The following is a 27,729-nucleotide window of genomic DNA, read 5'->3' on the forward strand; positions in this document are numbered from 1 at the left end:
TGACCAGGTTGACAAGCTCAGCCTCGATAGTACAGTGTTTAATTTTTATATCATCTTAGTAAGGCAGACAGCAGCAACACCTATACAACAGCAAACCAGAGGCACACACACCAAAAAAAAATTGTGCTAGCCTGTAAGTTTCTGCAAGTCAGTGGTATTATCCAAGCCCACTTTCCTACTCTAATCCTGACAGCAAGAAAACCAAGACTACAAAGGAAGGATCACATTTGAAAATCAAGAGATTCGCTGTCAACCTTCCTGGAAGTGTAAAGCCCTGTTGGTATTTTATTTCACTACCCATCTCTCTGTGAAAAGAACCACACCTGGCATCCACCTGCTGTTATTTTTAACATTAACCTTTTGGAAATTTTCAGATAACAGTGGCGGCACTCTAGAAAATTGAGAATCACTATAATAGTAGTAGATTGTGATTTAAAAATAATGTATAGCAAGTTGCATTTCACACACCTAAATCATTTTTTCCATACCATCCTGATGGAGTCCAAAGCAATAAACCTTGCTTCAAAGAATTAGATTGACAGCCAAATTTATAATGTTAAAGCACTTTTCAGACCAAAGCAGAAAAATGAAGATTAAGGCAAGGGGTTTTATCTTTATTTATAGAATCAAGGCAAGGAGAGTAAATTCAAGATGACAGAAAGAGTTGTGGACAGAGTAGAGTTGAGGTATGAAGATTAAGTCAAGCCATAAAATAACTCCATAAAAATAATGTAACTCTAATGCCAGGTTTCTTTACATGGTAGGTAGAATCAGGCTAAATTTAGAAGTCAAAGCTGGTGATTATTTTTTTGTATTGTTAGGAGTTGACCTAGTGTACATAATATATAAAAGTTGCAGTACAAACTAGTTTATGAAATAAAATAGTACTGAAAAAAATATTAGGCTATTTAACGGGAAAGTACAAAATCTTTTTCCCTCCTTTCCTGGAAAAGTCAACAGTACTTTCCCTTCTCATTTTTGAAAAAGCATTTGTAATACTCGACACCACATGATTTTTGCAAAGAGCTTTTAGAATCTGGGTCTAAGATTGTTCTGAGATATAGAGCACTGAACATTTTTTTCTTTCTTTTCTTATTATATAAAAATAAGGACTCTATTCAGCCCATCAAGTCATTTTACAAAGCCAATCAAATCACTCATTTCCTTCTCCTTCATATTTTCTGGAAGATTTCTAGGCAATTTTTCAGAAACCACTTTCCCTTCATTTTAAGAAAAGAAACTTCCCTCGCTATCCCTCATGGTTACCTCATGTTTGAGACTGACTCTATTTATAATTTTATTATCCTTATGCCCATTGTTATAAATATCCTAAAACAATGCTAAGCCTTTGATTGGAAATGGTAGAAATAAACAAAGAGTGCTGAAATCAGGACAAATACGACTATTTATTCACAGTTAACAATAGCAAGGAAGCCAGCCATCATCGCCTGCATTTAGCAGAGACTCAAAGATGGACAGGGAAGTAAGAAAGTTTGATAATAGGAAAAAAAAAAAAAAAAGAAAAGCTTCACATGTAAGCTGATTAGAGGTTGTTGGCATTGGGAAGCTGGAGAAGGGAAAACTAAAAACAGGGCATCAAATGTAATTGGTTTGGGGAGCATATTTGGCTTTTTCTGGTTGATACTGTGTTAGAAGCAGAGGCAAAAATATGAAAGCTAACAGTAATTGGCCAAGCTTTGCCCACTGTGAGACAATTGATGGCAAGGTTGTAGTTTAGCTCCCTGCAAAGGTGGCTGCAGAAGCTGTGTTTTGGCTTCCCAGGCTGTTTGCTGCAGAGATTGTTGATCAGAGTTCTATCCTCATACATGATATGGTCTAGCCACACTATCTGTTGTATGTTCAGTCTCTCATCTACCTTTTTACTTACTTGTGAGATCTTACTTGTGAGAGGTTAACCAATTCACAGAAGGCTAAAGATTCAATATCCATTTCTCAGAGTTTGTTTAGCCACCTTCATAATCAACTGCATAACAAGACTGCCTTGACCTTTTTATTATATAATCATGGTGATCATATGTTGAGAAATTGGCTGTTGTAGGCAGAACACAATGGACCAATATAATGACCACTGTGACAAAAACGAGAACAAGTAATAATTCCTATAAAATGCTTGAACTGGGAATTCCAATCACTCAACCCAGGCCAAGAACAAATTTCACAGACCATGAGAATGAACCTTAGAGAGGTGATTATCTTTTTCACTATGGTGATGTATAACCTTTCAACCTCATTCTGTCACTGATACAAGTAGAGCAAGAATTGGCAATGGCAAAGACGCCACCATGACTAGCCAACGAGAAATATAGAGCAACGCGGTTGTCTATCACCCCTTATGTGAATGTGTCGAGACTAATCTGTATTCCATCTAAAGCAGAGGTGGTATCGTTAATACCTTCTGCTGAAGCTAGTTGTAAGTTTCTTACAGTCTTTTCCATCTGTGAGATTCTGCTGGGTGGGAACACTGCTCTGATTGTTTGCATACACAATGAGTCAGTAATTCCCTCAGGTAGAATACCTAAATAATCAAGGGTGGCATTGTTTTGGAGCTTGTGTCTGAATCAGAATTTCCAGGCTTGGTGATTTATAGAATTAGGGTCTCTGTGTACAGACAAGTCTCAGAGTACTACTCCTAAAGTTTAAGAGGTGTTAGTCTGAGGCAAACAGGACCAGGCATTCTGTACACAAAGGAAGTGGTATACCTGATAGGAGTATAGGGAGAGTCAGGAAAAAAAGGAGCGGTTCGTGGCAGAAGGTCAGAACCAAGGCCTCGTATGAGTTGTGTTACGTGTTTGGATCTCTCTTAGTCTCTTACAGGTGGCAAGTATTTAGTCCACCCCCACTATGAAGGTTATGGAGTTCAAATTTAGAATAAACTTGGTTATTATCAGTAGATTGTGACTTTGCTGAGTCCCTCACTTCTAGAAAAAAAATGCTATTATTACAGGTTGGTTTCTTTAGTCATTTGTCCATGTTTAATGTGCAAGTGAATATGCCTTTATTTATAATTCCCTAGGATCTCATTGATGAAACCTTTACTAGAGATTTTATCGTGAAGATTCAGTGATAGATGGAATGCTATCAGTCAATCAGATTGAGGGCAGTGACTACTTTTGGGGATAATCTAATAATGGCATTAGAATGAGTCTGTTTGATCAAAAAATTATCATAAAAAGGAAAGAAAAAAAGGGCAAGAAATGGGTGAATGATAACCAGTGATCTATAGAAAATGAGAATTATTATAAGGAAGCAGTAGAAAGAAAAAAAAGGAATTATTCAGGGTTCTGCTCCAGTGTGTTAGGTAGCTCTGTCCACTCTCTGAGAATATTGGCTCATTCTGAAGGTCTTGGGTCAGTGGTCTACTTCTAAAGATCAGCTGCTTCTAGAGGACCTCGGAATCCTCAGTTTAAGGTTTCTTGTTGGAGTAGCCTATTAATTGTGTGGAATTCTGTTTGCTTCTTTAGTTGTGAAATGTAAACCCAAAAATTGACTCACTGTAGTCCTACATTTGTTGTTAACAATACCTGATGAGGTTTTGTCCAATGAGATTCAAAAGCATTTTTTTTTTCACTAATGTCTTTTCCAACAGACAACATCTCCTGGCTGAAGACCATGAAGAGGCTTTCTGGGAAGAAGTTGTGGGAATAAGGCCTTAACCTGTTGGTGATTGGACTGATTATAGTATATGAATCCCTTACAGTAAATTACCATGTCTGTTTATAGCAGGATGGAGTCTAGTATCAGAGGTGAAATTCCTAAATATATGGGCTTTTCACTTACCAGTTCACAAAGGGATCACCGGTGTGTCCCCAGGGAAGTGGACCATATGGCCATAAGGGCTTTTGGGAGTACTTTTGGCTAGGGGAGCTCAAGGATTTCTGAAAGCTTTATTTGTCTCAGTTTGCAAGTGGCTTTTGTTCTTTCAACCTTCCCAGAAGATTGTGGATGGTAAAGGCAGTGTAGTTTCTGCATAAGAGGTAACACCTTACTGAGTCATTTTACAATAGTTGCCATGAAGCATGTATATTGGTCACTTGATATAAAAGTTGATATACCCTAGGTTGAAAACCCCAAATCTCACAGCTTTTTAGCAGCTGTTAAGGGCTGTAATTTTTTGGCAAGAAAATATTTCAACATATCCTGGAAATAGACATAGAAGAACTATAACATCTTCAGATCCTGAGAAAGATAGAAGCTGGGTAAAATTCATCTGAAGGTATTCAAAGCGCTCTTAAGGCTCAACTCTTGGCCCTGGACTGTATCTTCCCATGATTATGTTATTGTAGCTCACAAATGATCTTCAGCTATCTTTTTTAAGTTTCACCATCAATGTTGACTTGAGAGAATAGTAACCAATTTGTCTAGATCATATTAAGCAGTTTCATGGACAAATTTAATATTCATTTGAAATCATCTGATGTCACCAAGTTACTAACTTGAGAATGCCAGAGATGTTCTGAGTGAAAGGTAAAACCATTTACTTTCTATTCTTCCTTTTCCAAATTAGGAGCTAAATGTTGGTATTTTATAATGGTCTCTTTGAATGTCTCCCTAGATTTATCCTTTGGGAGGTTTGTTAAGACTGTTTGATATAATAATCTGCCATTTCCTCCAGCTTCTCTATTATCTCTTATGAGATGAGCCACAACCTTTATAATAGTCACCTCTCTGGGAAGTAAAAGTGCATTTAAATTTCCTTAATTGTTATTCATTTTTTATTAGGGTTCCAGAAGAAGTAGAAAATCCTCTTTGTTTCCAGAGCATCCCAAAATCACGTACTATTCCAAAAGCATGCCCGCTATTTGCATGTAATTTTACTCTCTAGTCTTTGGATAGTCAACAAGCTCCAGAAAGTGCAGTAAGTTCTGCCATCTGAACTAACTTTAACTCAGATGGAGGACCATAATCTAAAGAAGAGCTTAAACCAATAACAGTGTATCTTGCTTGATAATCTCCATCTCCAGTTTTGCGGTAGGATCCGTCAACAAATATTAAGTCAGGTTTTCAGTAGGTCTCTAATAAATCTGAACTTGGTACAGAAAATTCCCTGAGGTGAAACAACTGTGAGATTCCCCTTCTTCTAGTAGAGCATGGAAGTAGTGATACTCAGGAAGCTGCAACAATGAATAGTAATGTGAGAGTGTGAAAGTAAATCTCGTGAGAGGTTAACTGGCTGGCTGAAAATTACTATTTGTTCTCAGTCAGTAGTAATGTTTACCCTGTATGAGGAACCAAGCAGGGAACCTAGGACTACTTCAGGAGAAGCATCAACAAACTTTGCAGTAGCAGCTGTTTCCCTAAGAGGGTCTTTGCAACCAGGTCAAGGTTGAGGCTATAATAAGTAATGATTTTGATGGTTCCTAAGAAGTTGAGTTAAAATCACAAGGGCTTGTCTGTATTGTTCATTTACAAATAAACACAAAGTCTGTTTGTATTTAGAAATGCTGTTAGGGGTTAAATTTTGTCCTCCACCCCCAAAAGAACTGTTGAAGTCCTAATCCCTGTACCTCAGAGTGTGTCCCTATTGGGAAATAGGGTAATTGCAGATGTAATTAGTTAAAAGAGATCATGCTGGTGTAGACTGGGTTAATCCAATATGGCTGATGAGAAGACTGCCACATGACAACAGAAGCAGAGAACTGAGTGATACATTGATGAGCCAAGGAATGCCAAAATAGCTGCAAACACTGAGAGCTAGAAGAAGCAAGGAAGGATTCTCCTTTACAGGTTTCAGAAGGAGCATGACACTGCCAACACTTTGATTTCAGACTTCTAACCTTCTAACTGTGAGACTATTGTTTTAAGTCATTCAGCTTCCAGTCTTTTGCTATGATAGCCATAGGAAACTAATAGAGACCCCCTAGGGAAAGAAGAAGAGTCTTCTTCAGTTTCCAGAAGACCTGCTCATGTTTGGACTCCCAGAAGAGTCTCTTACTGAGGACTTGTCATTCAGAAAATGATGACCATTGACTGTAACATCCAATTAAACCTAGAAATCCTCTTAATTGTCACTTTGTAAGGGATCTAGGACAAGTTTGCACAGTCTTTATCAGGAGACAGTGGTTTTCTCTCTTTAGATACATCATGTCCTATATAGGGATGCAAATGGAGGAACAGGGGGAGGATTTATTAGGAAAATGAGTTTCATTTGTTATTGCTTAAGTCTGTCAAATTGCTCATCAGCTTTGACAAAAGAATCTTTCAGTGAAGCAATTTTTGAATTCAAATTTCATTTGAAATGCTTAACAATACTATATTGCACACTTAAGAATTTGTTTAGAAGAGAGATCTCAAGTTGCGTTTTTACAATAAAAATCAAATAGAACCATAATTAAATGTAAACATACTGTCAGAACTCATAGGTCACAGTCTCAATTACTGTTTGTGATAATAGTGTTTGGAATTTATTCAAGAAATATTCAACATCAAACAAGTACTATTTATGGTAGAAATGTAATTTATTTTGCTAATTATGAATCTCTGTAACTTACCTTTTTCTTTTCAACATGTTTTGATTGACAATGTTGTTCTCCATCACTGAAGCATTTTTGTCTACAACATCAGAATATGTTTTTTACTATAAAGTGTATGTTCAGGGCAAAGAATAATGCTCACCATGGGAACAAAGCATGTGGAGGATGAATGAGTCTTCAGCAAGGATTTTGGAGATGACAGCCTTTGTGACCTGTAACTGAACATGTGAGAGGAATGTAAACTGAGTCTTCAGAGGATTCAGTGCTCTAATTGGTAGATTTTAGGGTTATAAGTTCATGATTAACCTGGAGACAATTTATTTTTTAAAAGACTTCATTTTTTAAAAAGAATTTGAGTTTGAAGACTCTGTATAAAAATTAAAAATACTGCCCATTGGGCCTGCAAAATCTTACTGTTTTCCAAGGTGCCTCTTAAATGAACAATTTTGTTCATGTCAAATATTCCTAACAGTGGTTATTGAAGGCCCAAGTCATCCTTGGTGAATTTTGCCAGTTACAGATAGAGTAGCATGAATAGTGATGATAATGAGAGTATGTATAAGAAACAGGAGTTTTTCCTGGAAGAGCAGAAAATTCAGACTCAGATGACCCAGTGAAAGCTGGCAGCAGTCAGACAAAAGTAATGCTTATGTACTTCGTGTCTTGGGTGTCTAACCTGCTGATTGTCTACCTCTGAATGCAGGTCTGACAAATCTATAGATGGCTTTGTGTAGTATGGGCATTTTAATAATATAAATCATTCCAATCCATGAACATGGGATATCATTCCATTTACTTAAGTCTTCCTCAAGTTCTTTCATCAGAATCTTATGGTTTTTAGTTTAGAGCTCTTTCACCTCCTTGGTTAAATTTATAACTAAGTATTTTAGAGTCTATGATACTATTGTAAATGGATTGTTTCATTTCTTTTTCAGGTAATTCGTTGTTAGTGTATAGAAATGTTGCTAACTTTTTGTAAATTAATTTTGTATCCTGCAACTACCAAATTAGTTGATTATATCTAACAGATTTTTGGAGGAATCTTTAGGGCTTTCTATATATAAAATCATGTCATCTGCAAATTAAGATAATTTTACTTCTTCCTTTCTGATTCTGATGCTGTTTATTCCTTTTCTTATCTTATTGTTCTGACAAAGACTTCTAGTATATTCCTCTTTTGCCCTTCAAAGTTTGATTAATAGCTCACCTTTCTATAAAGTTTAATATGTGCCAGGCACAGTTCTAAGCACTTTAAAAAGGTAAACTCTTCCAATGTTATCTATTAATAATATTTATTGAGTGCCTACTATGTGCTGGGCCCATTTAAAATTATTACCTCTTTATTCCAAAGAATAATCTGGTAAGAGGGCTATTATCATTTTCTTTTTACAAATACTAAGTGAGATTCTGGTAAGATAAAAGCAGCTTTAGGAAGCAGCACTGCTGAAGGGGAGAGTAGGAATTAGGAAATTTCTGGGCTCTGTCACTCATTAGATGTGTGATTTGGGGGAGAGTTGTTTAACCTTTCCAAGCTTTAGTTTCCTCATCTATAAAATGGAAATAATAAAAACCAAACAGTCCACTTTTAATTTGATAGAAAATAATCATCTTGTCAGAAAGTAGTAATTAGAGCAACAAATCTTCTTATCCAGTCACTGACCCTGGCCTATTCCTGATCAAGGCTGGCAAAATAATGCTGTCTAAACAACATGCTTTGTTGGAGAAAATAAATTTAACAGGATTTGGACCATAATAGGAATATAATCACTATTAGCTATTATAACCTTTGTTTTGGTTATGCAAATAGAACCAGAAAGAAATAGAGGAGATGTCTCTAGTGAGTAATTCTTTCTCAGGCTAATAGGTATTCAACTGGTTTCTCTGGATCAGCTAAATCTAATCCACCTCTAATGAAACTTACCTTGACTCTTTTAGGAGACAAATATTTCAGCTGCTCTGTGCTCTTACAGATTTCAAAACTATAATGTAATTCAGCACAGACGTCCAAATTGATTTGCTTTCCCCTTGAGTTCTATACCTGTTTCATACGTGAGGAACTCAACAGCCAGAAGAGGGTTAGGGAGAGAACTCAAGGAGTATTTTTGATATGATAAGTATTTAAAGTGCACAATTATTCAAGGCTCCAAGATGCCAGGTGACATAGGGGCTTCCATAATTGATTGTAACCCGGTTTTGTTCTTCACGAGTTCCTATAGATGTACCACATATTCTTTGCCAATAGTAATTTTTACCCAAAGAAATATAATAATTATCTTTCAGAAGAAAGAGAATGAGGAGAAGGGAAAACGGAAGGAAGAAAAAAAATAAACTGAGATCAAGGATGGTCTGAGTAATTTTGGTTCTGATTTGTAGATATATTTTCATGAAATATAATAGGACAAAATATTTAAAAGAGATACTGCCATGGACTCAGAGACGTATCATTGCCACGTCAGTGAAGCACAACTGCTAAAAGTCTGTTCATAATTAGCTGGCTTGTTCCTAGTCTAATACAATGACAGGACAGCTTACAAAAGAAAGACATAGCTAATCAGGTCATCCTAACTACTCTCATTAGCTTCACATTTCAGATAGGGATGAAATCAATGTTCAACTTGAAAGAACCGTCATGTCAAACAACTCTTAGTACTTTCGTTTGTCTATAAAATAATACAATAAATGAAATAATCTATTAGCCATTATCCTCTTTTGGTTACTAAATGCCATACATTTTTCTTAAGGGGCTTTTACACATCGTGTTCTTTGTTTTTTTCTTGTCCCTATTTGTTTAACTTTATATCTATATGAGATGGTGAATGTTCACTAAACTTACTGTGATAGTCATTTCATGATGTATGAAAGTCAAATCATTATGCTGGACACCTTAAACTTATATAGTACTATATGTCAATTATACCTCAATAAAACTGAAAGAAAAAACAAAGCAAAATAAAATAAAGTTCCAGCCTGGAAAGCACACAGAAGCGATGGAAAGCAGTCACTTCTGGACATACTCCATTCAAAAGGATCATTTTCCATATTTGGAAGCAAGGAGGAGATTCTGAGAAATAGAGTTTTTGTCTGGGTCCCCTCCTCCCAGAGACAATACTACACATGAAAAAGAGAGTTCACATTTTTAGTACACAGCTAACGCAGGTAATTTAAGCTAAAACAACCCTCCCTACCAAAGACATAGGAACCAAAATTCTCTGGTCTGCACCTTGCTAGTTAATTTTACAACCTGCTTCATTTCATGTGTGAAATCATGGCCCGAATAAAGCCTTCCTCATACTGATGTTTTGAATTATTAAGAGTAAAATCCACAAAGCTCTCTTTAGCTTCCCCAAAGCTATTGTAGCTTTTTTGTATTATTGTTGTAGATTTGTTTAATATATTTATATATAATAAAAATTACCTAAGTGTTTCAATGTTGCCTTGGCTGTCAGAGTTTTCCTCTAATGGCCAAATCTACCTTTATTTAATTATCAGTGTTATAACCTAAAGTACAGTGATTGCATACCTAGAAATAGCTTTGAAATAACCTGTAAAATAGGATGTTATTTAAACTATATCTGTGTGTGTATATATATATATGTAAGTATCAAGAAGAACTAATACAAGGATCTCTAATGATTTTAGTGAACTTCTGCCACATCTAAAGATGCAAATTATTGGTTAATCTCTTTGGCTATTTTATAAGCAAAAAATATTAGTTAAATAATAGTAAATGTATACTCAACATCAAGTGGAATCAACAAAAAAATTGGAAATAGTAGTCAAAACAAATTTATCGAAGATCATAGTTTTAGTTGGATGTGCTATAGGAAAATAGATTCCTATTTTAATGCAAATATCAATAGAACCATATTTGTACAAGATAATATTCTTGTGAGGTCCCACTGATTTAATAGGAAGAATGTGTAGCGCTTACCATTGAAAGTAGGTGATGCTGATTCTGCAATGGTAGCTACTATAATGACTATTCCTGCTCTCCTGAGTAATCAGTGTGCTCTCACCTCCATGGTTGCTGATGCAGTGTAGAAGCAGTTATTTATGCCGCCAATGGTGACTTGCCACACTCCCCTGTGCCTTAGGGAGGAGATTTAACATTCTCTTCAGTCAAAGGCAGTTGGGTTGACCCAATAATTTATGTAGCCTTATTGTCCTTCAGACAAGTGACTTGTAAATGTAAGGATTGAGTGATATGGGAGTCACTTTCAGTAGAAAACTTACACTGCTGTAAGTTTACTTTCTAGCATGAGCCCTGTTTAGGTTGCCAATAGCATCAAAATTGGGTTAAATAATGAGATTAGGTTTACAACACTGCTGGCCTCTTAGTGATTACCCAAGGGGACTAATTCCATTGGCTTGGAAGGACTCAGAGCCATCCAAACAATTTCTATCCCCAGAAGACTACAGAACCATTTTCATTTGGTTTTTCTGTTTTAGTTTTGTTTGTTTGTTTTTTAACTTTTCAGGCAGTAGCAACTGTTTTCATGTGGGGACTTCCCTGCACAAGGGGTAGCACTTGACTCATTCATCTAAGATTTGTAATAAACTAAGCCCTAAATTCTTGTATAGAGTCTTAACAACTAAAAATGGATAGAAAGAATTCTCCTTGAAACTCCTGAGGGGCTGGCTAAAGAAAAAGTCCTTTAGTTCCTGCTACTCAGGATGATTGCTGATTCTTGAAGCCTAATATTGAAATTTTCCTTTTACTGTGAACAAGCCATCTCCTTCAAATAAACTCTTTTTTTTTTTTTTTTTTGCTTAAGTTAGCTAGAATCAGTTTCTGTGGCTTGAAACTTAAGAACCTGACAATAGAAAGACTTTAGAATTTGTGATCAAATAGTTACCCAAAGACACGAAATTTCCAGGATTCCACTGGATGTCATTTTTACAGCTTTGAGAGTTGTAGGGTTCTACCAAATAGAAACATGAAAGAAGGTCTGCCAAGTTCAAAGGATTTATAACTATGTTAAGAGCCAAAGAAATGCCATATTCAGTCAAGCCATGCAGATGGGAACAAAGATTTCCATGAAAGGAAGGGAGTGGACTACATGGACTAGGAGACAAAACACTTTACATTATGAAGTCCTTCTAATAATTGGCATTGCAAACAAAAATCCAGTCATCACCTCAACTAATAACCTTAATTGTTACGTATGGAAGAAGATATTTAAAATGTCTCAGGATCTTATAAATGTTTATGCAGTTGTTAAGCATATTTTAAACCCAGGAAGATTTAGAATTAAGTTTTAAATATTTCAGAGAATTATATCTTAAATAAGCCCATTATAATAATAATTGTGGCTTAGGAATCTCTACATCTTTTACATTTTATGTACTTCTACTCTTTCAGAGAATTTGGCCTATTAGCATAGTCATTTCATAATTCTATTTTAAAGTACAAAAATATGTAATTTATATGGTGATTTTAAGAAGAAAATATCTTAGTTTATGTATTGTCAGAGTACTTAAAAGAACTTGAGTCACTAGTATTTGCATATTTAATTTATTAGATTTAAAAGAATATTCAAGAATTCAGAGAGGTTTTGTTTATTAAGTCTGACAACAGAAACACCTAAAAGAGAAATTAAAATATTAAATTTATAATTGCAATTTAAAATGTCTTAAGAAGTTATATAGCACAGGGAACTATATTCTTCAATATTTTGTAATAAACTATGATGGAATGGAAAAGATATGAAAAAGAATACATATATATAATTGAATCACTTTACTATACAGCAGAAACTAATACAACATTGTAAATCAACTATACTTAATTTTAAAAAAAGAAAAAAAAAACTTATGATGTTTAACTTGCTTTGTATAGGAGGCTATTATCCAAACTTTAAAAATGATATATAAAATTTGACTACATAATATACAGAACAAAATTTGTAAGCTGAAAATATAAGTCTCAGTACTTGTAACTTCAGTAAATAGAATAATATTTTCATACTCAAAACAATCCCCTACCCCCAAAAAAATCACACTGACAGAATCCATAAGGAAAGAGACATAAATTTCCAAGCCAGTGGTATTAACCATGTTAGCAGTAAGCATAACATACAATGAAAATGTATTACTTACATCCTATGTAATATAAATGTATATTTGATCAAGTTTTTTTTCTCAGCCTTAAACTTTTGTGCTTTCCAAATATATGATTTTTTTCTTGTAATCATGTAAGGAGATTATATCTTATTCTTCTGAAGCAACTTGTCTACAACTTCCTTATGGATTGCCTATATTCATGAAGACAAGAAGAATGAAAAGAATACTGAACTGGAAGTTGTTTGAACTGGGTTAAAGTTTCTCTCTGAAACTGATTAATTACAGTTTGGGACCTAATCACTTAACTTCTTTGTGCTACAGTTTCCTCATCTGTAAAATGAAGAAAATAGAAAATAAAATCACCAAGGTTTTTACTCAACCTCAATATAATTATTAATTATATCAATAATTATTATAACAATTCTATTATTCAAAAAGAATTTAGGCTAAAGCAATGAAATATCATAAGTTATGATTAACTTGCTAAAAATAATTTAAAAAAATCATGACTCATAAGATGAATACACATAAAAGATTTTATTTAACTCCTTAGTAAATGAGGAAATCAGTAAGATGTTACAACTGATTAAAGGAATTCAAAATACCATACATTTTAAGCAGATAAGAAATAATAAGATGAATTTATAAATGGATGCAAAATTGGCAAAACTGGTCAATATTCACAAAGTGACAGTAAATTTCACTCCACTGGTCAAAATTTATATTTCTATGGACTAAAATTATTTATATTATTTGAGTTTTCTATAGATTTTTACAATTCTACAAAGCTGTAAAATAGTCAAGACAAACAAAAGTGTACATCTGGGGCCTCTCCAATTAAAGTTTATTCAGTATTCTCTTTTATCCATTTCAAAATATGCCTCAATTCAAACATAAACTGAGTTGTCAAGACAACTTTGTGGAGGACTAGAGACAGTAGAAGGTAGCAGTAAGGACTAGTTCTTTACGTCTTTAACTATTCATTGTCTTCAACAGACAACTGAAGTATGATTCTATATTCAAGTAGAAAAATGGATATAAGAAATTTCTTAAAATTCTTTATTTCTTCAGATTTCCATAGCTAGTAAATGGGGCCACATGTTGGCCCAGCAGAAATCTGGAAGGCATACTTGATTCCAGCCTCTTCCTCAACCCCATATCATGTTAGTAGTCTTGCTTTTGCCTCCAAAGCATATTTCAAATCTGTTTTTGTCTCTCCATCTTGACTATCACTACCCTATTCCAACCACCATAGACTTTTGTCAGAACTACTATCATCACCTTTCAAACATGTGGCAGGACAGTATTTTTTAAACTATTAATCTTTTATTATTATTGTTGTTGTTGTTGTTATTATTATTACTACTACTACCACTATACTTTCTTTTCTTGCCCCTATTCAAACAGTCAATCCAGTTTTCACTGCCAGCTGGGTAGGGAGAAGACAGGAAGGGAAGGACTATGGCAGAGCAAAACTCAGAAGTAGCTTTGTAATCTTCCATGCCTTGGTTTCCAAAGACCTAATCCCTAAAGCTGGGAGTAGGTTATGGTATACACAAAGTATCTAGGCCAGAATCATGAAAGCAAATGATCTCCCTAAAACAAGAAGAAATTACCAAAACTTTATGAAATAGGTTGAATAATAAGAACAGTGAGGCCTCAGAGTCTGAGGGGACTTCTAGGCAAAGCCAATGGAGAATTGGAAAGACTTCATTAATGAAATGACTATCTTTGTGGGAATCTAAGCAGACTCACAAAATTTCCTACACCCCTATCCTGGCGGAGAGCCCCTGGATTTGAAGAGCCATGTTAAACAGAATGACTGATTCTGAACAGTATTTTGGGTTTCAAAATAGACATATGATTCAAGAACCAGATGCTCTCACCTCACTCCAAATTTTAGCATTGCATAAAGTTCTGGAACTATAGCAAAAAAAAAAAAAAAAAAAAAAAAAAAAAAAAAAATTTCATAAAGTTGTGGGGAAATCACCGTGACTAGGATTAAAGTTTTCCACCAGCCTAATGAGATAGGAGGCTTAAAATAGAAATTGAATTAGAGAAAGTAAAGGAAGAAAAAAAGAAAAGAAAAGTGAAGGGGAAGACTAAGAAAATACAAGGGATTTTGAAATCTGTGTGTATGTAGGTCTAGTTATCCTAAAATACCACCTCTTGATATAAGATACTTTTAAAATATTAGCTAAACCACTATAAACATTTTAAAAATACATAATGGGACTCACAAGAAAGCAAAGGAAATACCTTATCTCCCTTTCCCCAAAGAGAGAACAAAGCTGTAATTATAGTGATCAGCAGTTCTTAAAGCTGTAGATGCCCTAGGTTTAATGGCCACATGGGAAACAGGAGATAAGGACTTGACTTGTATGCCTTAGAGTAATGGGATTAGATTTCTTGCATAAAGAGAAGGCTCTTGAAGGATGACTACAAATTAAATAAAAAGTGTAAGCTAGGAAAAAAAAAATATGTCTGATGGTAAAGGGAGACCCAAAAGATAATATGTCTATCAGGGCCTTCACTCAGCATCATGTGAAATAATAATAATAATTAATAATAATAAGGAAAATAGTCTCCTCCATGAGACAGAACCATAGACTTAACCTCATATGGATTTGGTTTCAATATACATTACTTAGTTCAGGAAATACCATGCTAATAATTTGAAATTGATATGAGTTTGAGCCAAACTAGCATAATCAAGTCAAATCTTCTCTAGAGCAAGGATTGACAAACTATAGTCAAGAAGTCAAATCTGTTTTTGTACTGCCTGTGAGCTCAGAAAGTTTGAAAAAATTCAAAAGAAGAATATTTCTTAACACATGAAAATTATATGAAATTCAAATTTCAGAGTCTATAACTAAAGTTTCACTGGAACACAGCTACAAAATACATTTATTTGTTTACACATTGCCTACAGCTACTTCCACACTACAGCAGCGGTGCAGCGTTGACTAGCTGTGACAGAAGCTGCATGTGGCACTCTTATGGCTTCACACTGCTGCTTAGTGCACTATAAATAATAGTGATGCAGTCATAGCTTTGCAGCATACCTAGTGTCACATACATTGGTGTGTGTGTGTACCCATCATGTCCAAAGAAACAAAAATAAAAATGAAAAGCAGACTCCAAGTATCACAATTTTAAGACACAATGGATGTGAATTATGCTATTGCTATGCTAAAAAAGTATATTATATGTCAATATCATCAAATTAAATAATTATCACACTCTTGCCAATGCACAATATTCCAAAACAGTCAGAAAAAATAGAAAATTTAAAACAAATATCTCATTAGATCAGAATTTTCCCATGAAAATTAAAAATCAATATGAAGCTGCACCCAAAGTAACCTTCCCAATGACTCATTCACTAGTAAAGCAAGAGAAATTATTTACCAATTGTGAGTTAATTAAATTGAATTTGATTGCAGCAGCCAAAAACAAAATGGTTTCCATGGAAAATGAAATTGTTTGGACCATTAAGCTTTCTGTGAGACCACGTGCTCAAAGAGTTGAGGAAATTAGAAGCAGCATCAATAGTCAACTTAAAAACAGCAACAAAAATATTATTTCTAATGGTTTTCTTTAGCTCTTGATGAGTCAACAGATGTTATCAATACTGGTTCATATGTGGTTATTTAAGGATTCAATACCAAATTTGAAATGACTGAAAATTTCACCTCTATAAATAGAGTAAAACTACAGTCAAGAATATTTTCAAGGAACCTAAGGAAACATGAATGCAGTACAACATAAGGCGGAATCTACTAAGATGTTTTACAATTGATGGTGGTAAAAAATATGTGTAGAGCAGGAAAAAAAAAAAAAGCCTAGGTGGACAAATTTATAAATATTGTGAAAATGTAAGAATTTAAAGCCCAGGTTATTGACTGTATTTTTCATTACAATTATTTGTGGAAGTTATTGGAATTTATCATGTACTATTAAACATTTAGTGTGAATGATGTGGTTCACTTGCTTTCATGGGCTTAACCATTTTCAGTTACATGAATTTTTCAGAAATACAAGCTGAACCCTGACTTACTGTACCACACATCAGTTCAATAACATAGCAATGGTATGGTTTTATTATAATTATTTTTAGCTCAGAGCTGATAATTAAATTTTTCTGGCTAGGAAAATCTGTCTTCAGTCACTATTATTGAACACTGAATGGCTCTGGAAATTAACTTCTGCTGACCTTTGCATTAGTCAATTGCTTTTGGTTGCAGAAGGCAGAAACCCAATTTGAACTAGCTTGACAAAAAGGGGAAGTTTATCAAAAAGCTCACAGAGTGGGAGGAAGGACAAGGATACAGATACATCTCAGAGACAAGTGTGACTAGGGACTAAAATATCACCAGGCTTCTTTTCTTCCATTTCTAGTTTTCTTTGAGAATCAGGTTTCTGTATCTTAATTCAGACCAGTTTCTTCCACATGCTGGAGTGGTCCACCAGAGTACTGGAACTCCATAACTTCATTTCAGAGAGCAACTATGAGTGATATTTTCTGGTCCCAAGTTTGAAAATCCTGGGAAAGTGCACTGAGTAGATCACTGCAGCAAAAGAGGCAGGCTCCGTGAGAAGATGCAACCCCCACTGGAACCTCTTGATTTGAGAAGGGAAAAGAGCATTTCTCTGAAGAAAGGACTGCTCTGGGAAGTTAAAATCATCGATGTTCTTAGCAGTCTTCTAAGATGTTTTGCTAAACCAGCAATTCTCCAAGTGTGGTCCACAGACTCAGGGGTTCCCAAGATCCTTTGAGGTCCACAAAATCAAAACTCAAATACAACTTACATTTTAAAATTTTTGGCCTTTTTTTTAACTTTTGCATTGATGATGCAAAAGCAATTGTGGGAAAATTTCTGGTGCCTCAGCATTAATGAAGAATTGGCACCAAATTCTACTAGTACTCATTGTATTCCTCAACACCATACTGCCCAGTTTAAAGGGGGAAAAAGTAAGTTTCACTTAAGAATTTCCTTAAAGAAGAGTAAAAATTATTAATTTTAATAAATCTTGATCTTGAATATGCATCTTTTACATATTTTATGTAAATAAAGGGAAAAAACATAAATCATGTTTGCTGCCTGCCAAAGGGAGGTGATTGTCTCAAGGAAATGCACTTATGTAATTATTTGAGTCACAAGCTGAAGCAACCACTTTTTTCATGGAACACAATTTATACTTTAAAGAAAAACTAACAGACAAACTATGCTTATTCTGACTTGGATATTTGTAAGACATTTTTTTTCCATGAAGTTAGACTGTCACTTCAAGGAAAACAACAGTATCTGGTGTCAATAGTAAGAGTCAAGCTTTCAAGTGAAAATTAAAATTTTGTCAAACTTGTATCCTCCATTATTGACTTGACAGTTTCACAATATTTAAAGATTTCTCTGATGACGTAAGTGAAGATATTATTTTTGATACTGTATAATGAAATATGCTAAAATTTGGAAGATCTTCATAAATCAGTGAACCAATATTTTCTATAAGACCAATGCACGATGTTACAAAACACATGTGGGTAAGAGACACATTCAAAGTGCAAGATAGACCAATCAATTTGAATAGAAGAGAATATGAAAATCTTACTGAGATGCTTTCAGATTCCACTTTGCTGCTAACTTTGAGAAACTACTGTTTATTGAGTTTAGGTGAAACATAAAAGAACAAAACCCACAATTATCTGAAAGGGCCCTTAAAGTGTTCCTTCCGCATAAACAAATGGTTTTTAGAGTTCTTACTTTTAGGAGGGTAAAGGAGCCCTGGGACCAAAATGTTTGATAAATGCTGCTCTAAACTATGCAGAAGTAGACTTCTAGGGACAAGCAGCATTGTCAATGCCTCTGAGTGGTAAGGAGTCTCTAACACTACACTGACAACTGGGAAGATTTTACTATTGATACTCATTTTTATCATCATCATAGCCATTCCTGCCAAATATAATAGGAAACATTTATTAAGACTCTGCTCTGTCTAGGGTCTGTTCTAAATGTTCTCCATGCATTTAATCCTTACAATAATCCTTTGAAGTAGAGTGTCATTATTATTACCATCTTCTTCATTTCATAGAAAGAGAAACTGAGAGTTAGAGAGGTTAATGAGGGTTAGAGAACATGCAGTTAGCAAGTCTTAGGTTTCCAACTACCCCACTGTCAGTTAAGAAAGTCCCACCAGCATTTGCTCTGTACTTTTATAGAACACATCCATGAGGCAAGAGACTGAGCCCAGTGCTCTGTAGCTGCACTGATCATTACAATAGCTGCTGGCCATGTTTGGTTATTGAGTATTCATAATGTGCTTAGTCTGAATTGAGACATTATATAAGTATAGAATCAACCCTGGATTTTGAAGGCTTAGAATAAGATAAAGAATGTAAAATATCCTATGAATATTTTGCTGTTCATTACATGTTGAAATGATAAATGTTTTAGGTATATCAAGTTAAACAAAGCACAGCATTAAAATTAATTTCTCCTGTTTCTTTCTCCATTTCTAAAAATATGACTTCTGGAGTTTTAGACTTGTTTAAATAAGAACTTTTATTAAGTTCATCACCTCCAAGAGGCCAGTTTCTTCCTTCCTGAAATCTTTTAAGGGCTTCCTCCTTAATTAAAATAAAAATTAGTGACATGTGGTTTAGTGTCCTCAAAGAGCTCACACAGCTTCAAACAAGTTTATTTAAATCAGGGAAACAATCATGTTTCATCATGCCCTTGTAAAACTGCCTTTGTTCATGCAAATATTTCTTGGCAAAGTTCCAAATTTACTCTTTTTCCCATATTACATAGTTGCCTTTAATCTTTTTTACCATTAATATTTAAAAAAAAATTTAAAAAGGAAATTAGAGTTAAGAAGGGAGACCCAAAGAGATGTGAGGAAGCAAATAGCAGAACTCAGGGAGACATTTTTGCAGTGCAGCTTGGGAAGAGAAATGAAAACAAGGCAAAATATATCAGGATCTTGAGGCTGCTGCATTCTTGCCCTTGGGAAAGAGGGAGGTGGGGAAGGAGCTGTCAGAGACAGTTTAGAACTTTCCCCTGCAGCTCAGATGTAACGGGAGTAGAAGTACCCAGGGGCAGAGTCCAAATCACATAACCGTGTGTGTGAAGAAATAACTGCGGCAGGCATTAACATTTCTCCTTGTACTTTAGATTTCAAAATAATTTTTAAATGTACGTCAAAGATTTTCCTCTAATAATAGCTAACATTTATGGGCACTTAGAATACGCCGAGGCTTTCATGTATGTAATCCATCTAACCTTCCCAATGATGCCAGGAGGAAACTGAGGCATAGAGGTGCCAAGTAATTAGTCAGTTAGTCATTAGTCCATGATGGAGAGAGAATGAGAGTCCAGCCTTCAGGGACCATGGAATAGACATCAGAATTCAGCCTTTAACCACTGAATGTACTGCTTCACCCAGGGCTCTCAACTGAGTTATTCTGTCTCTTCTAGGCCATGATGAATCAGAGTCCAGAGCTAACACTTCCATATTATCTAACATATATTATCTGACTTTATAAGTTATAATTAATTCAGTTTTTCAAAAACTAAGTCAACCAAGGGCAATTTTTAAACAATGTCGAAAGTCTATAACCCTAGAAATTCATTTTAACAGTGATCAGAAAAGAGTGGAAGTCAGTAAAAGGCAGATTTAACTTAGATTTTATCCCAGTGGAGCATTGTGAAAGAACTAAGAATTCTGTGAAGAAACTGGCTTTTGCTATAAGACACTAAGGGTCTTAACGGTTTGCTTAAGGGTTACATGCAAATTTCATCCCTGACCCCACTGAGGAGTGCGAGTTCCCCTGCTATATCTTATCACCTTTCGGTTTCCTTCATATTTAAACTTTCGTTAAGTGTCTCTCAGTTTCTTTATTTGTAAAATTGAGATAAACGTATAGAGTGTAAAGTTTAAACAGATTACACAAAATGCTTGAAATACTTCCTAACATATAATAGAAGCTCAATAAATGTTAGTAGGTATTATTATTATAACATTTAACATAATAAAGTATTGCGTATATTTTTAACTCTTTTTATTCAATTTATTTCAACAAGCAGCAACGACAAAAATTTACTCATTTCTCCCTTCCCCCACCACTTTAACATAATAAATTATTGCATATTCTTCTGTGATCGTTCAAAGTTTGACTCCTCACTACTAGAATATTAACTTCCTGATGGCAGCAGAATGAACCACTGTGGCATACGTCACAGTGACAAAGAATGTGCCTTCTTGCTTTTCTGAAGTTCAGCATAGCCTTTGACTTGCTTTCACCAATAAAATATGAGCAAAATTGTCACTTCCAGGTGGAAGACTTAAATGCTGCACTTAACTCTCCTCCTCTGTCTCCCCCCATCTCAGTGAGTGTAGAAGCAGGTTTCGATATGGAATATAACACTAAGTCCTGATGTATAGGAAATCTACTCTGGGGAGTAACCTGGATCCACAGAAGATGATGATGAGTAATAAATAGACCATTATTGCTTAAGCCTCTGAGACTTTGGGGTGGTTTATTACAGCAGCATAACCCACCTACTTTGACTATCACAACCCCTTTTATTTCCACAGCCTAGCATAAGGTCTGGTACCTGGTAAGTGATTAATTATGTTTTCCCTCATTAATAAATCAAAAGTTTTCATCATTAATAAAAATGAATTATTTTAGTTAAAGAAATTCTTTTCAGTTCTATTCTGTGTACAATTAAAAGCTTTGGAAATGTTAACTGATTCATATGTGGGCCTCACCATTCTTTAGCTACCAAACCATCATGATAGATATCAAAGACAGTCACACCTGCTTTGCACTAGTGAGGGACATCAGTAAAGTTTTGTTGAATTTCAATTGAATAACTTTTTCTGTGAAGTGGAAAACTTTTATTTATGTCATAGAGTTACTTACTTAAAATGCCCTAATCTAATAGCATTAGTACCTTCTAGAACATGCCTGCAAAATTCCATCTGTGTGTGGTCCCTGCTCCTCCCCATCCCCACGCCCCACCCAGAGGCAGAAATTCTTCATAATCACATAGAATACACTAGAACTAGGAAGGACCTGAAGGTCAAAAGCATTAAGAGAACTTGTTTAATAAATTGAATTTGCAGTTTTTCTGGCCAGGGAGGAGGAAAGGGGGATGGGCATTTGCTAATAGTGTCTTCTACTTCTCATTTCAATGAGAATCAATAACACATTTACCAAGACAAAAGGAAAACTATGAGCTCAGTTGAATCTGGTTGTGAAAGAATGATAAGCTCTGCAAGTGGTAGCAGTGGGGTCAGGCAGAGGAACTGATGTCATCACAGAGAAAGTCATGAGACCCAAAAGATGGAGAAGATAAAACACGAGACTCTGGCTGGTATATGAGAAAGAAGTCACAGAAGAAGAAAGGTGTTCTCCAGCTTTGAATGCACCTGAGCAAATCAGTTCTTTAGGAAGACTCCTTAATTCCTGTGGCACCCCAGCTCTAGTGACTAGGGGACTACCAGGCTCGTAATAACATAGATATTGGGACATGATCTGGTGTCTGGCCCGATAGAGGTGTGGAAGTAAGCAAGTCTAAAGTGATGGGGAGGATTAAGTGAAAGTCAGCTTTGATCTGTGTGAACACACAGAGCTTTGAAGAGGGAGTATAGTACAGGGATGACCCATGGTCCCTAGGCAGGCATCTTACCTCTACCATTATCTAGTAATGGTTGAGCTTGAGCAAGTACTCAGATCTCTTGATGCTTTCATTTTCTCTCCTGACAATGAAACTATAACCGTGCCCCCTTCAAATGATTGTTCTGATAACCTGATTTGGTTAACACCTGCATAACACAGTTATCCAACACACAGCAATTCTCAGCCTTTGCTATTATGCCCTTCAATTCTGGGATCCAGCTATGTGATCTTGAGCACATTACTTATCTTCTCTTTGCCTTAGTTTTCTCATCTGTAAAATGGAATAATAATTCTTATGTCATAGGGTCGTTAGAAGACATCACCATACAACACCAAGTAGGGTGCCTGGTTCATAATTATCCTATGATCACTGTTACCTGACATCAGTACTATTTCTTCAAGTAAGAAGCTGAATGTGATAGCAGACATCCAGGCTCAGGCACCAGGAAATGGAGTGGGGTTGAGTATGTGTGAGGTTTTAATGTACACGTAGGAACATTTGGAGAAATGAAGGAAAAGGAAACCGTTCTAATACTTGGAAAGAAATGTGTATGTTCTCTTACAGTGGTGGAGTCTTGGTTCTTCGAGGCGACACCTAAGATGGCATATTGTTGTCATCACCTAAGATGACACGTGTTTAAAGGATAATAATTCATGTAAGAAAAACGGACATAAATTCCTGGGAGCAGAGATCTTCTGGCACTTCTTTGCATCCCCTTAGCCGCCCGCACAGTGCTAGCGGCCCCAAACATTTGCCGAACCCCGTCAAAACGTGGGTCTCGCGCCCTGAGTGTCCAGTAGAGGCCGCCCTGGGCCGGGACTCCCGGGACCCGAGCGCTGGGAGAGGAAAGGCCAGGGGTGGCCTTGTCATCGCCGAGGGGCCCGGGTGGGAGGGGTTTGGCGGCTGCCGGCGCGGCGGCGGAGGCGGCCCCGGGCTCGGGCGTCGGGGATGGAGCAGAAGCGCGCCGGGCGCCGGAGGACAAGCAGCTGACGGAGCCGCGCGGCGCTCGCCTCGCTTCCCCTCGCGCCACCCGAGCAGCCCGGGCCGCCCGCCTCCCATCGCAGCCAGCCGGGCAGAAGAGGAGCCACCCGTTCCCGGTGCGCTCGGTCAGTCCCGGCAAACTGTCCCAACGCCCGCGCCGGGCTCGGCACCAAGCACCAAGGTACCATGGTCTGCAAGACTCTCTTCGCTCTCTGCATCTTCACGGCAGGTATTTCGGGGCACCGTCCTGCCGGAGGGGCCGGGCGCTGTATGGGCCCTGCGGCCAGTGCTGGGGAAGGGGCTGAAGCGGGGAGGCCGGGAAGTAAGTCGCCGCGCAGGTGGTGGGAGTGGTGTGAGCCTCCGGGGTTGCGCAAAGGGATGTGCGCACTTGGATTTGGGGTGATGTGCGCCTTTGGAGATCATGGGCAGAGCCGGACCGAACGGATGACAGGGTTCTTCCTGCCGCAGCCCCCGTCCGCACAAACTCCGGGCTTTATGGAACAGGTGGCTGCGCGACACGTTCGAACCCCAGGTGGGCGACACTGACTGCGACTCGAGGCTTCTCGGGTCTTGGAGCACACCTCCCAGAGTTGGGTCTAAGCATCAGACTTCTTGACGAGGTTGGGCCCAGGGAGGGATGAGACAGAGAGAGGAGCAGAGGGGATCGCATCTGGGAAATCTTTAAGCGTGGCTGCGTGTTCCGCGGGGCTGATATGCGTTCCCAGAGACTTGGTGGTCTCTGTCTCTGGCGTCCCTGTCTAGTATGCTTGCCGATGATGCGGCCTTAACAGTCCCACTGAAGCTGCTCCGACTCTGTTCAAACTTGCGATCATCGCTGGGGGGTTGCAATTCTACCCTGTGGCCCAGAGGCTACGCAAAGTGCGTGCCCTGACAGGCACTGCTAACTTGGCTAAAGCTAGCATCCTCCAGGTTCCACCCACTCCCCTTACCTACTCATACTCCGGGGACGGCTTCCCCACGCGCTCACCGCGGATGCCTGGACCACGGACCGCGGCGGCCTCTAGCAGGGGGCTGGGAAGAAAGCAGCCGGAGGACTGGGCTCTGCTTGCGGGGCGCCAGGAGAGATGCAGAGGAGCGCTTTGAGACTGGAGTTAAGGTGCTTAGTTTTTCAAAAAAAAAAAAAAAAAATGCAGCCTAACAAGGGACAAGTGACTACAAATGAGGCACCGGTGTAAAAGCAGCCCGATTGCGCAGACACTGGCATGTTTAGATAAGAATGTTTCAAAGCCGCACACAAGCCATGTAACTTATGCTTCTAGTCAATGTATGTATTTTTTTCCTTCTGATTTGCTTGGGTTCCTATAATTGTGGACACAAGTCGTTACTGATCCCTTGAAAAGAAACTAGAGGTTTCCCGGCAACTCACAAAGGATAATGTAGTTTCGAGGGAAAGTTTCCCAACTTGAGGCTATAGAGAGCCTTTTTCCTGTACTTGCTGAAGGCCAGAGAAATCTTCCTTTTTTCTTTGGTGTCTGAGCAGTTTGCAGGCGCGTCTGCAAACGGTTCCCAGAAAGGTCTTGTCTCTGATGGCTTTGGCTGAGCAGCCTTGGGCCAGGCTGGGAGCCCCTGGATCCAGGCGAGTGTGGCAGACCAGAGACCGAGGATTGCCCAGAGAGGTTTATGAAAAGACATGAAAGGTGCCTTACTTTCTCCTCCCTAAAAATCCTTTCATGAGGCTCAAGGCTCAGAAAAACCTTCAGTGAATGAGTCGAACTGGTAGGTAGATTTGTTGGCTAATTTTATTAAGTGGCTAATTTCATTTAGTTGGCTAATATTTATTTAATTATTTATAAAAATTTTTTAACAACTCTGGCAGTTGGCAAAACCAGGATTAACCCTACGAGGCAGTGTAATGTAGCATTTCCCCCTCTAAGGAATGCAAGATTTTTTTTTCTTCTTGGCCAGCTTTAGAGTTTAGCTCAGCTATTTCCGTGGCAGGAATCTTGATCTTGTTCGAGTCCAGAGTGAGCAGGCTGGGAGCTCCAGGAGCTACTGGCTGAACAGCCTCACTCTCATCTCTGCACATGTGTGTCAAGGTCAGAGCCAAGAATATCACAGCCTTCTAGTTCTGGGGCTTCCCTGACACCAGAAGACATATTTATGTTTCTGAGTACATCTTCCAAACAGAGAAGGAAGAAGCTTCATCCTTTTCTCTGAGTTTATGCCTCTGAAGGAATCTCTTTGGGGGTCAGTTTGATGTTAGAGGAATTTACACTAAGTTATCAGGAAAATAATATTAAAACAGACATAAATATATTAGGAGGTTCATTACATCCTAAAGTATGGTGTTTTCAGAAATAAAATATGACTTTTCTAGAAAAAATTGGTAAAGAAGAGAGGTGTGAGGGTTCTTGGAGTGAAAGTGACATGCGTGTTTCACTGGAACTCCTGAAACTCTCTTGGCAAAGTCTTTTTCTTTTTTACCTTTCCAGATTTAGAGGCTACAGGAAATTTTCTGTAAAACTCCTAAGGTGATACTTTCTTGAGCCAGGAATGGGGACTTTGCAGGGGACTTTTTATTTTTAGCTTAATAAATCTACTCAATACATATACATGGCATTTCCTTCAGCTTCTATAATAGACACTTGTACATATGTGTGCACTGTCAACAATACAGCAAAAGTAAATCTCTACACATCTTCACTTGTATTTGAAAAAGAAGGAAGAGAGCCACCTTGAATTGTCTTCAATTCTCTCAAAGTCTATTGTGGCAGAAAAGAAGAGTGGCAATTTTACAAACCATCCCCAAACACCTCGAAGGCCAGTCCTCTAGGCATACAGGAAGGGCTGCCTCTACATTAAAATACAAGCCGGAACCTCCAAGGTTTGGCAGCAGAACCAAGAAGGGAGGGAGGATGGCAGACAAATGAAAGTTTCCATCTTCATCCCACTCCCTCTCCTCTCTGGATTCGATTCCTTCATCCCCGCCACCATCATTGCTGCCCTCCAGTGCTCTGTGGCCCACTGTGTTTAAAAATTCCCTCAACTGAGATATCTGAGATATACTGGAACCTTCCAAAAGCCTTTTCCAAACATTCAAGGAGTTCAAAGGGGAAATAGCATAAGTAAGAGAGGCACAAACTCCTTGACTCGTTTTTTCCTGCCCCGATTCTGCCCTGTCTGCCCCTGGTCTCCCCACCCCCATACCCCAGGAGAGTGCTGCATTCCACCCCACAACCCAGGCTGACTTCTTGGCCGCTTGGTGATCAAGATCAGCAGAGCTGGATTCCAGTCTGCTACCCAGCTAGAGAGCCTATTTGTGTCCTGGGCCTGTCAGATAGCTCTTCTCCCAGGTGACTAACACCTAGAATGTCCTTATCCTGGAAGGAAGACCCCACCTACACATTTACAGCTATTAGTCCTAATATATGTCAGGGCCTTTTCATAAGCATACCAAGTCTTATCATAAATCTTATCATAAAAATACTAAAAATAAACCCAAAGTGGACACACATTTACAGGAACAGCAAAGTTGTCTATGGTTGGCTGAGAGTGGAGGTAAAGGGTTGCTTGCATCCCTTTAGCCTGGTTACCTTCTGTTCCCCTGAAGTGTGTTCACAGAGTGACACCTCCTTTGGATGAAATCTGACCTGAGAAGGTGGAAACTCCCTATGGTTATCAGATACATTTACTGAGGCCGTGTTGCAAAGTGGTAAGCATGCAGATTCAGCAGCTAGATTGCCTCAGTACAAAGCTGTTTTACCACCTTCTAATTGTGTAATTTTTGGCGCATGATCTAGCCACTGTTGAGTTTTCTTATCTATGAAATTGGAGGAATAAAACTTCATAAGATTGTTGAAAGTGTTAAATGACTGAATATACCTTATGCCTGGATTATAATTATATGTTAATCCTCAATAAGGATTAGCGATTGTGGTTGCTATTATTCTCATTAATAAAGTTCACTATATTCGGCATCTATTAGGTCATCCTCTCCAAAAGCGAAGTTTATGTGTTTGTGCTTGGACTATGTAAATCAAAGATCTCAACTAATACTCCAGCATGGTGCCAGCTGTTCTGGCAAACCCTCTTGTGCAAATTAAGAAAATATTCAGCTGAGCCTACTAAATGCCTAATTTGAAAAGGTTAATAATGTGCCAGCTCAGATTTAGCACAAAAGTCCAAAAAAAAAATTGTTCAGTAACAAACAGCAGTAGAGTCTCAGCAAAGATGTTATTCCTTCCACAAATTCTTTTACAATCTGGTATGTTTCAAAAGCCCAACTCAGCTAAACCTTGAGGTCAGGTTCCCAGAGCCACACATTTTGGATAATTCTGATCAAATAACTTAGAAAAAGCCAGCTCATGGTGTATGAATGATCCAGACTGGTCTCTCCAGAATCCAAAACCATCCATAACGGCCAGATCTCTAATGTAACTTGACCATTTGGGCCTGGTCTAGTCATGCTTTAATTGTGCTTGTGTTTTTATAAGAAAAATAGTGGCCAAATATTTATAGTTGGAGCAGATTTTCTTAAATGATCA

The 27,729-nt window shown here is 37.5% G+C and overlaps 1 protein-coding gene across 1 annotated transcript in view; it reads left to right on the plus strand.

Moving 5' to 3' along the window:
• The first annotated feature begins 23,141 nt into the window (after window positions 1–23,141).
• Window positions 23,142–27,729, plus strand: part of PARM1 (prostate androgen-regulated mucin-like protein 1) — a 100,091-nt gene continuing 95,503 nt past the window's right edge. The window contains exon 1 of the mRNA XM_045506128.2: window positions 23,142–23,453. Coding sequence (XP_045362084.1) covers window positions 23,411–23,453 — 43 coding nt within the window. The 5' untranslated portion in view covers window positions 23,142–23,410. The remainder of the gene's footprint in view (window positions 23,454–27,729) is intronic.

The sequence above is a fragment of the Camelus bactrianus genome, chromosome 2, assembly GCF_048773025.1.
Source record: "Camelus bactrianus isolate YW-2024 breed Bactrian camel chromosome 2, ASM4877302v1, whole genome shotgun sequence".
NCBI lineage: Eukaryota > Metazoa > Chordata > Mammalia > Artiodactyla > Camelidae > Camelus > Camelus bactrianus.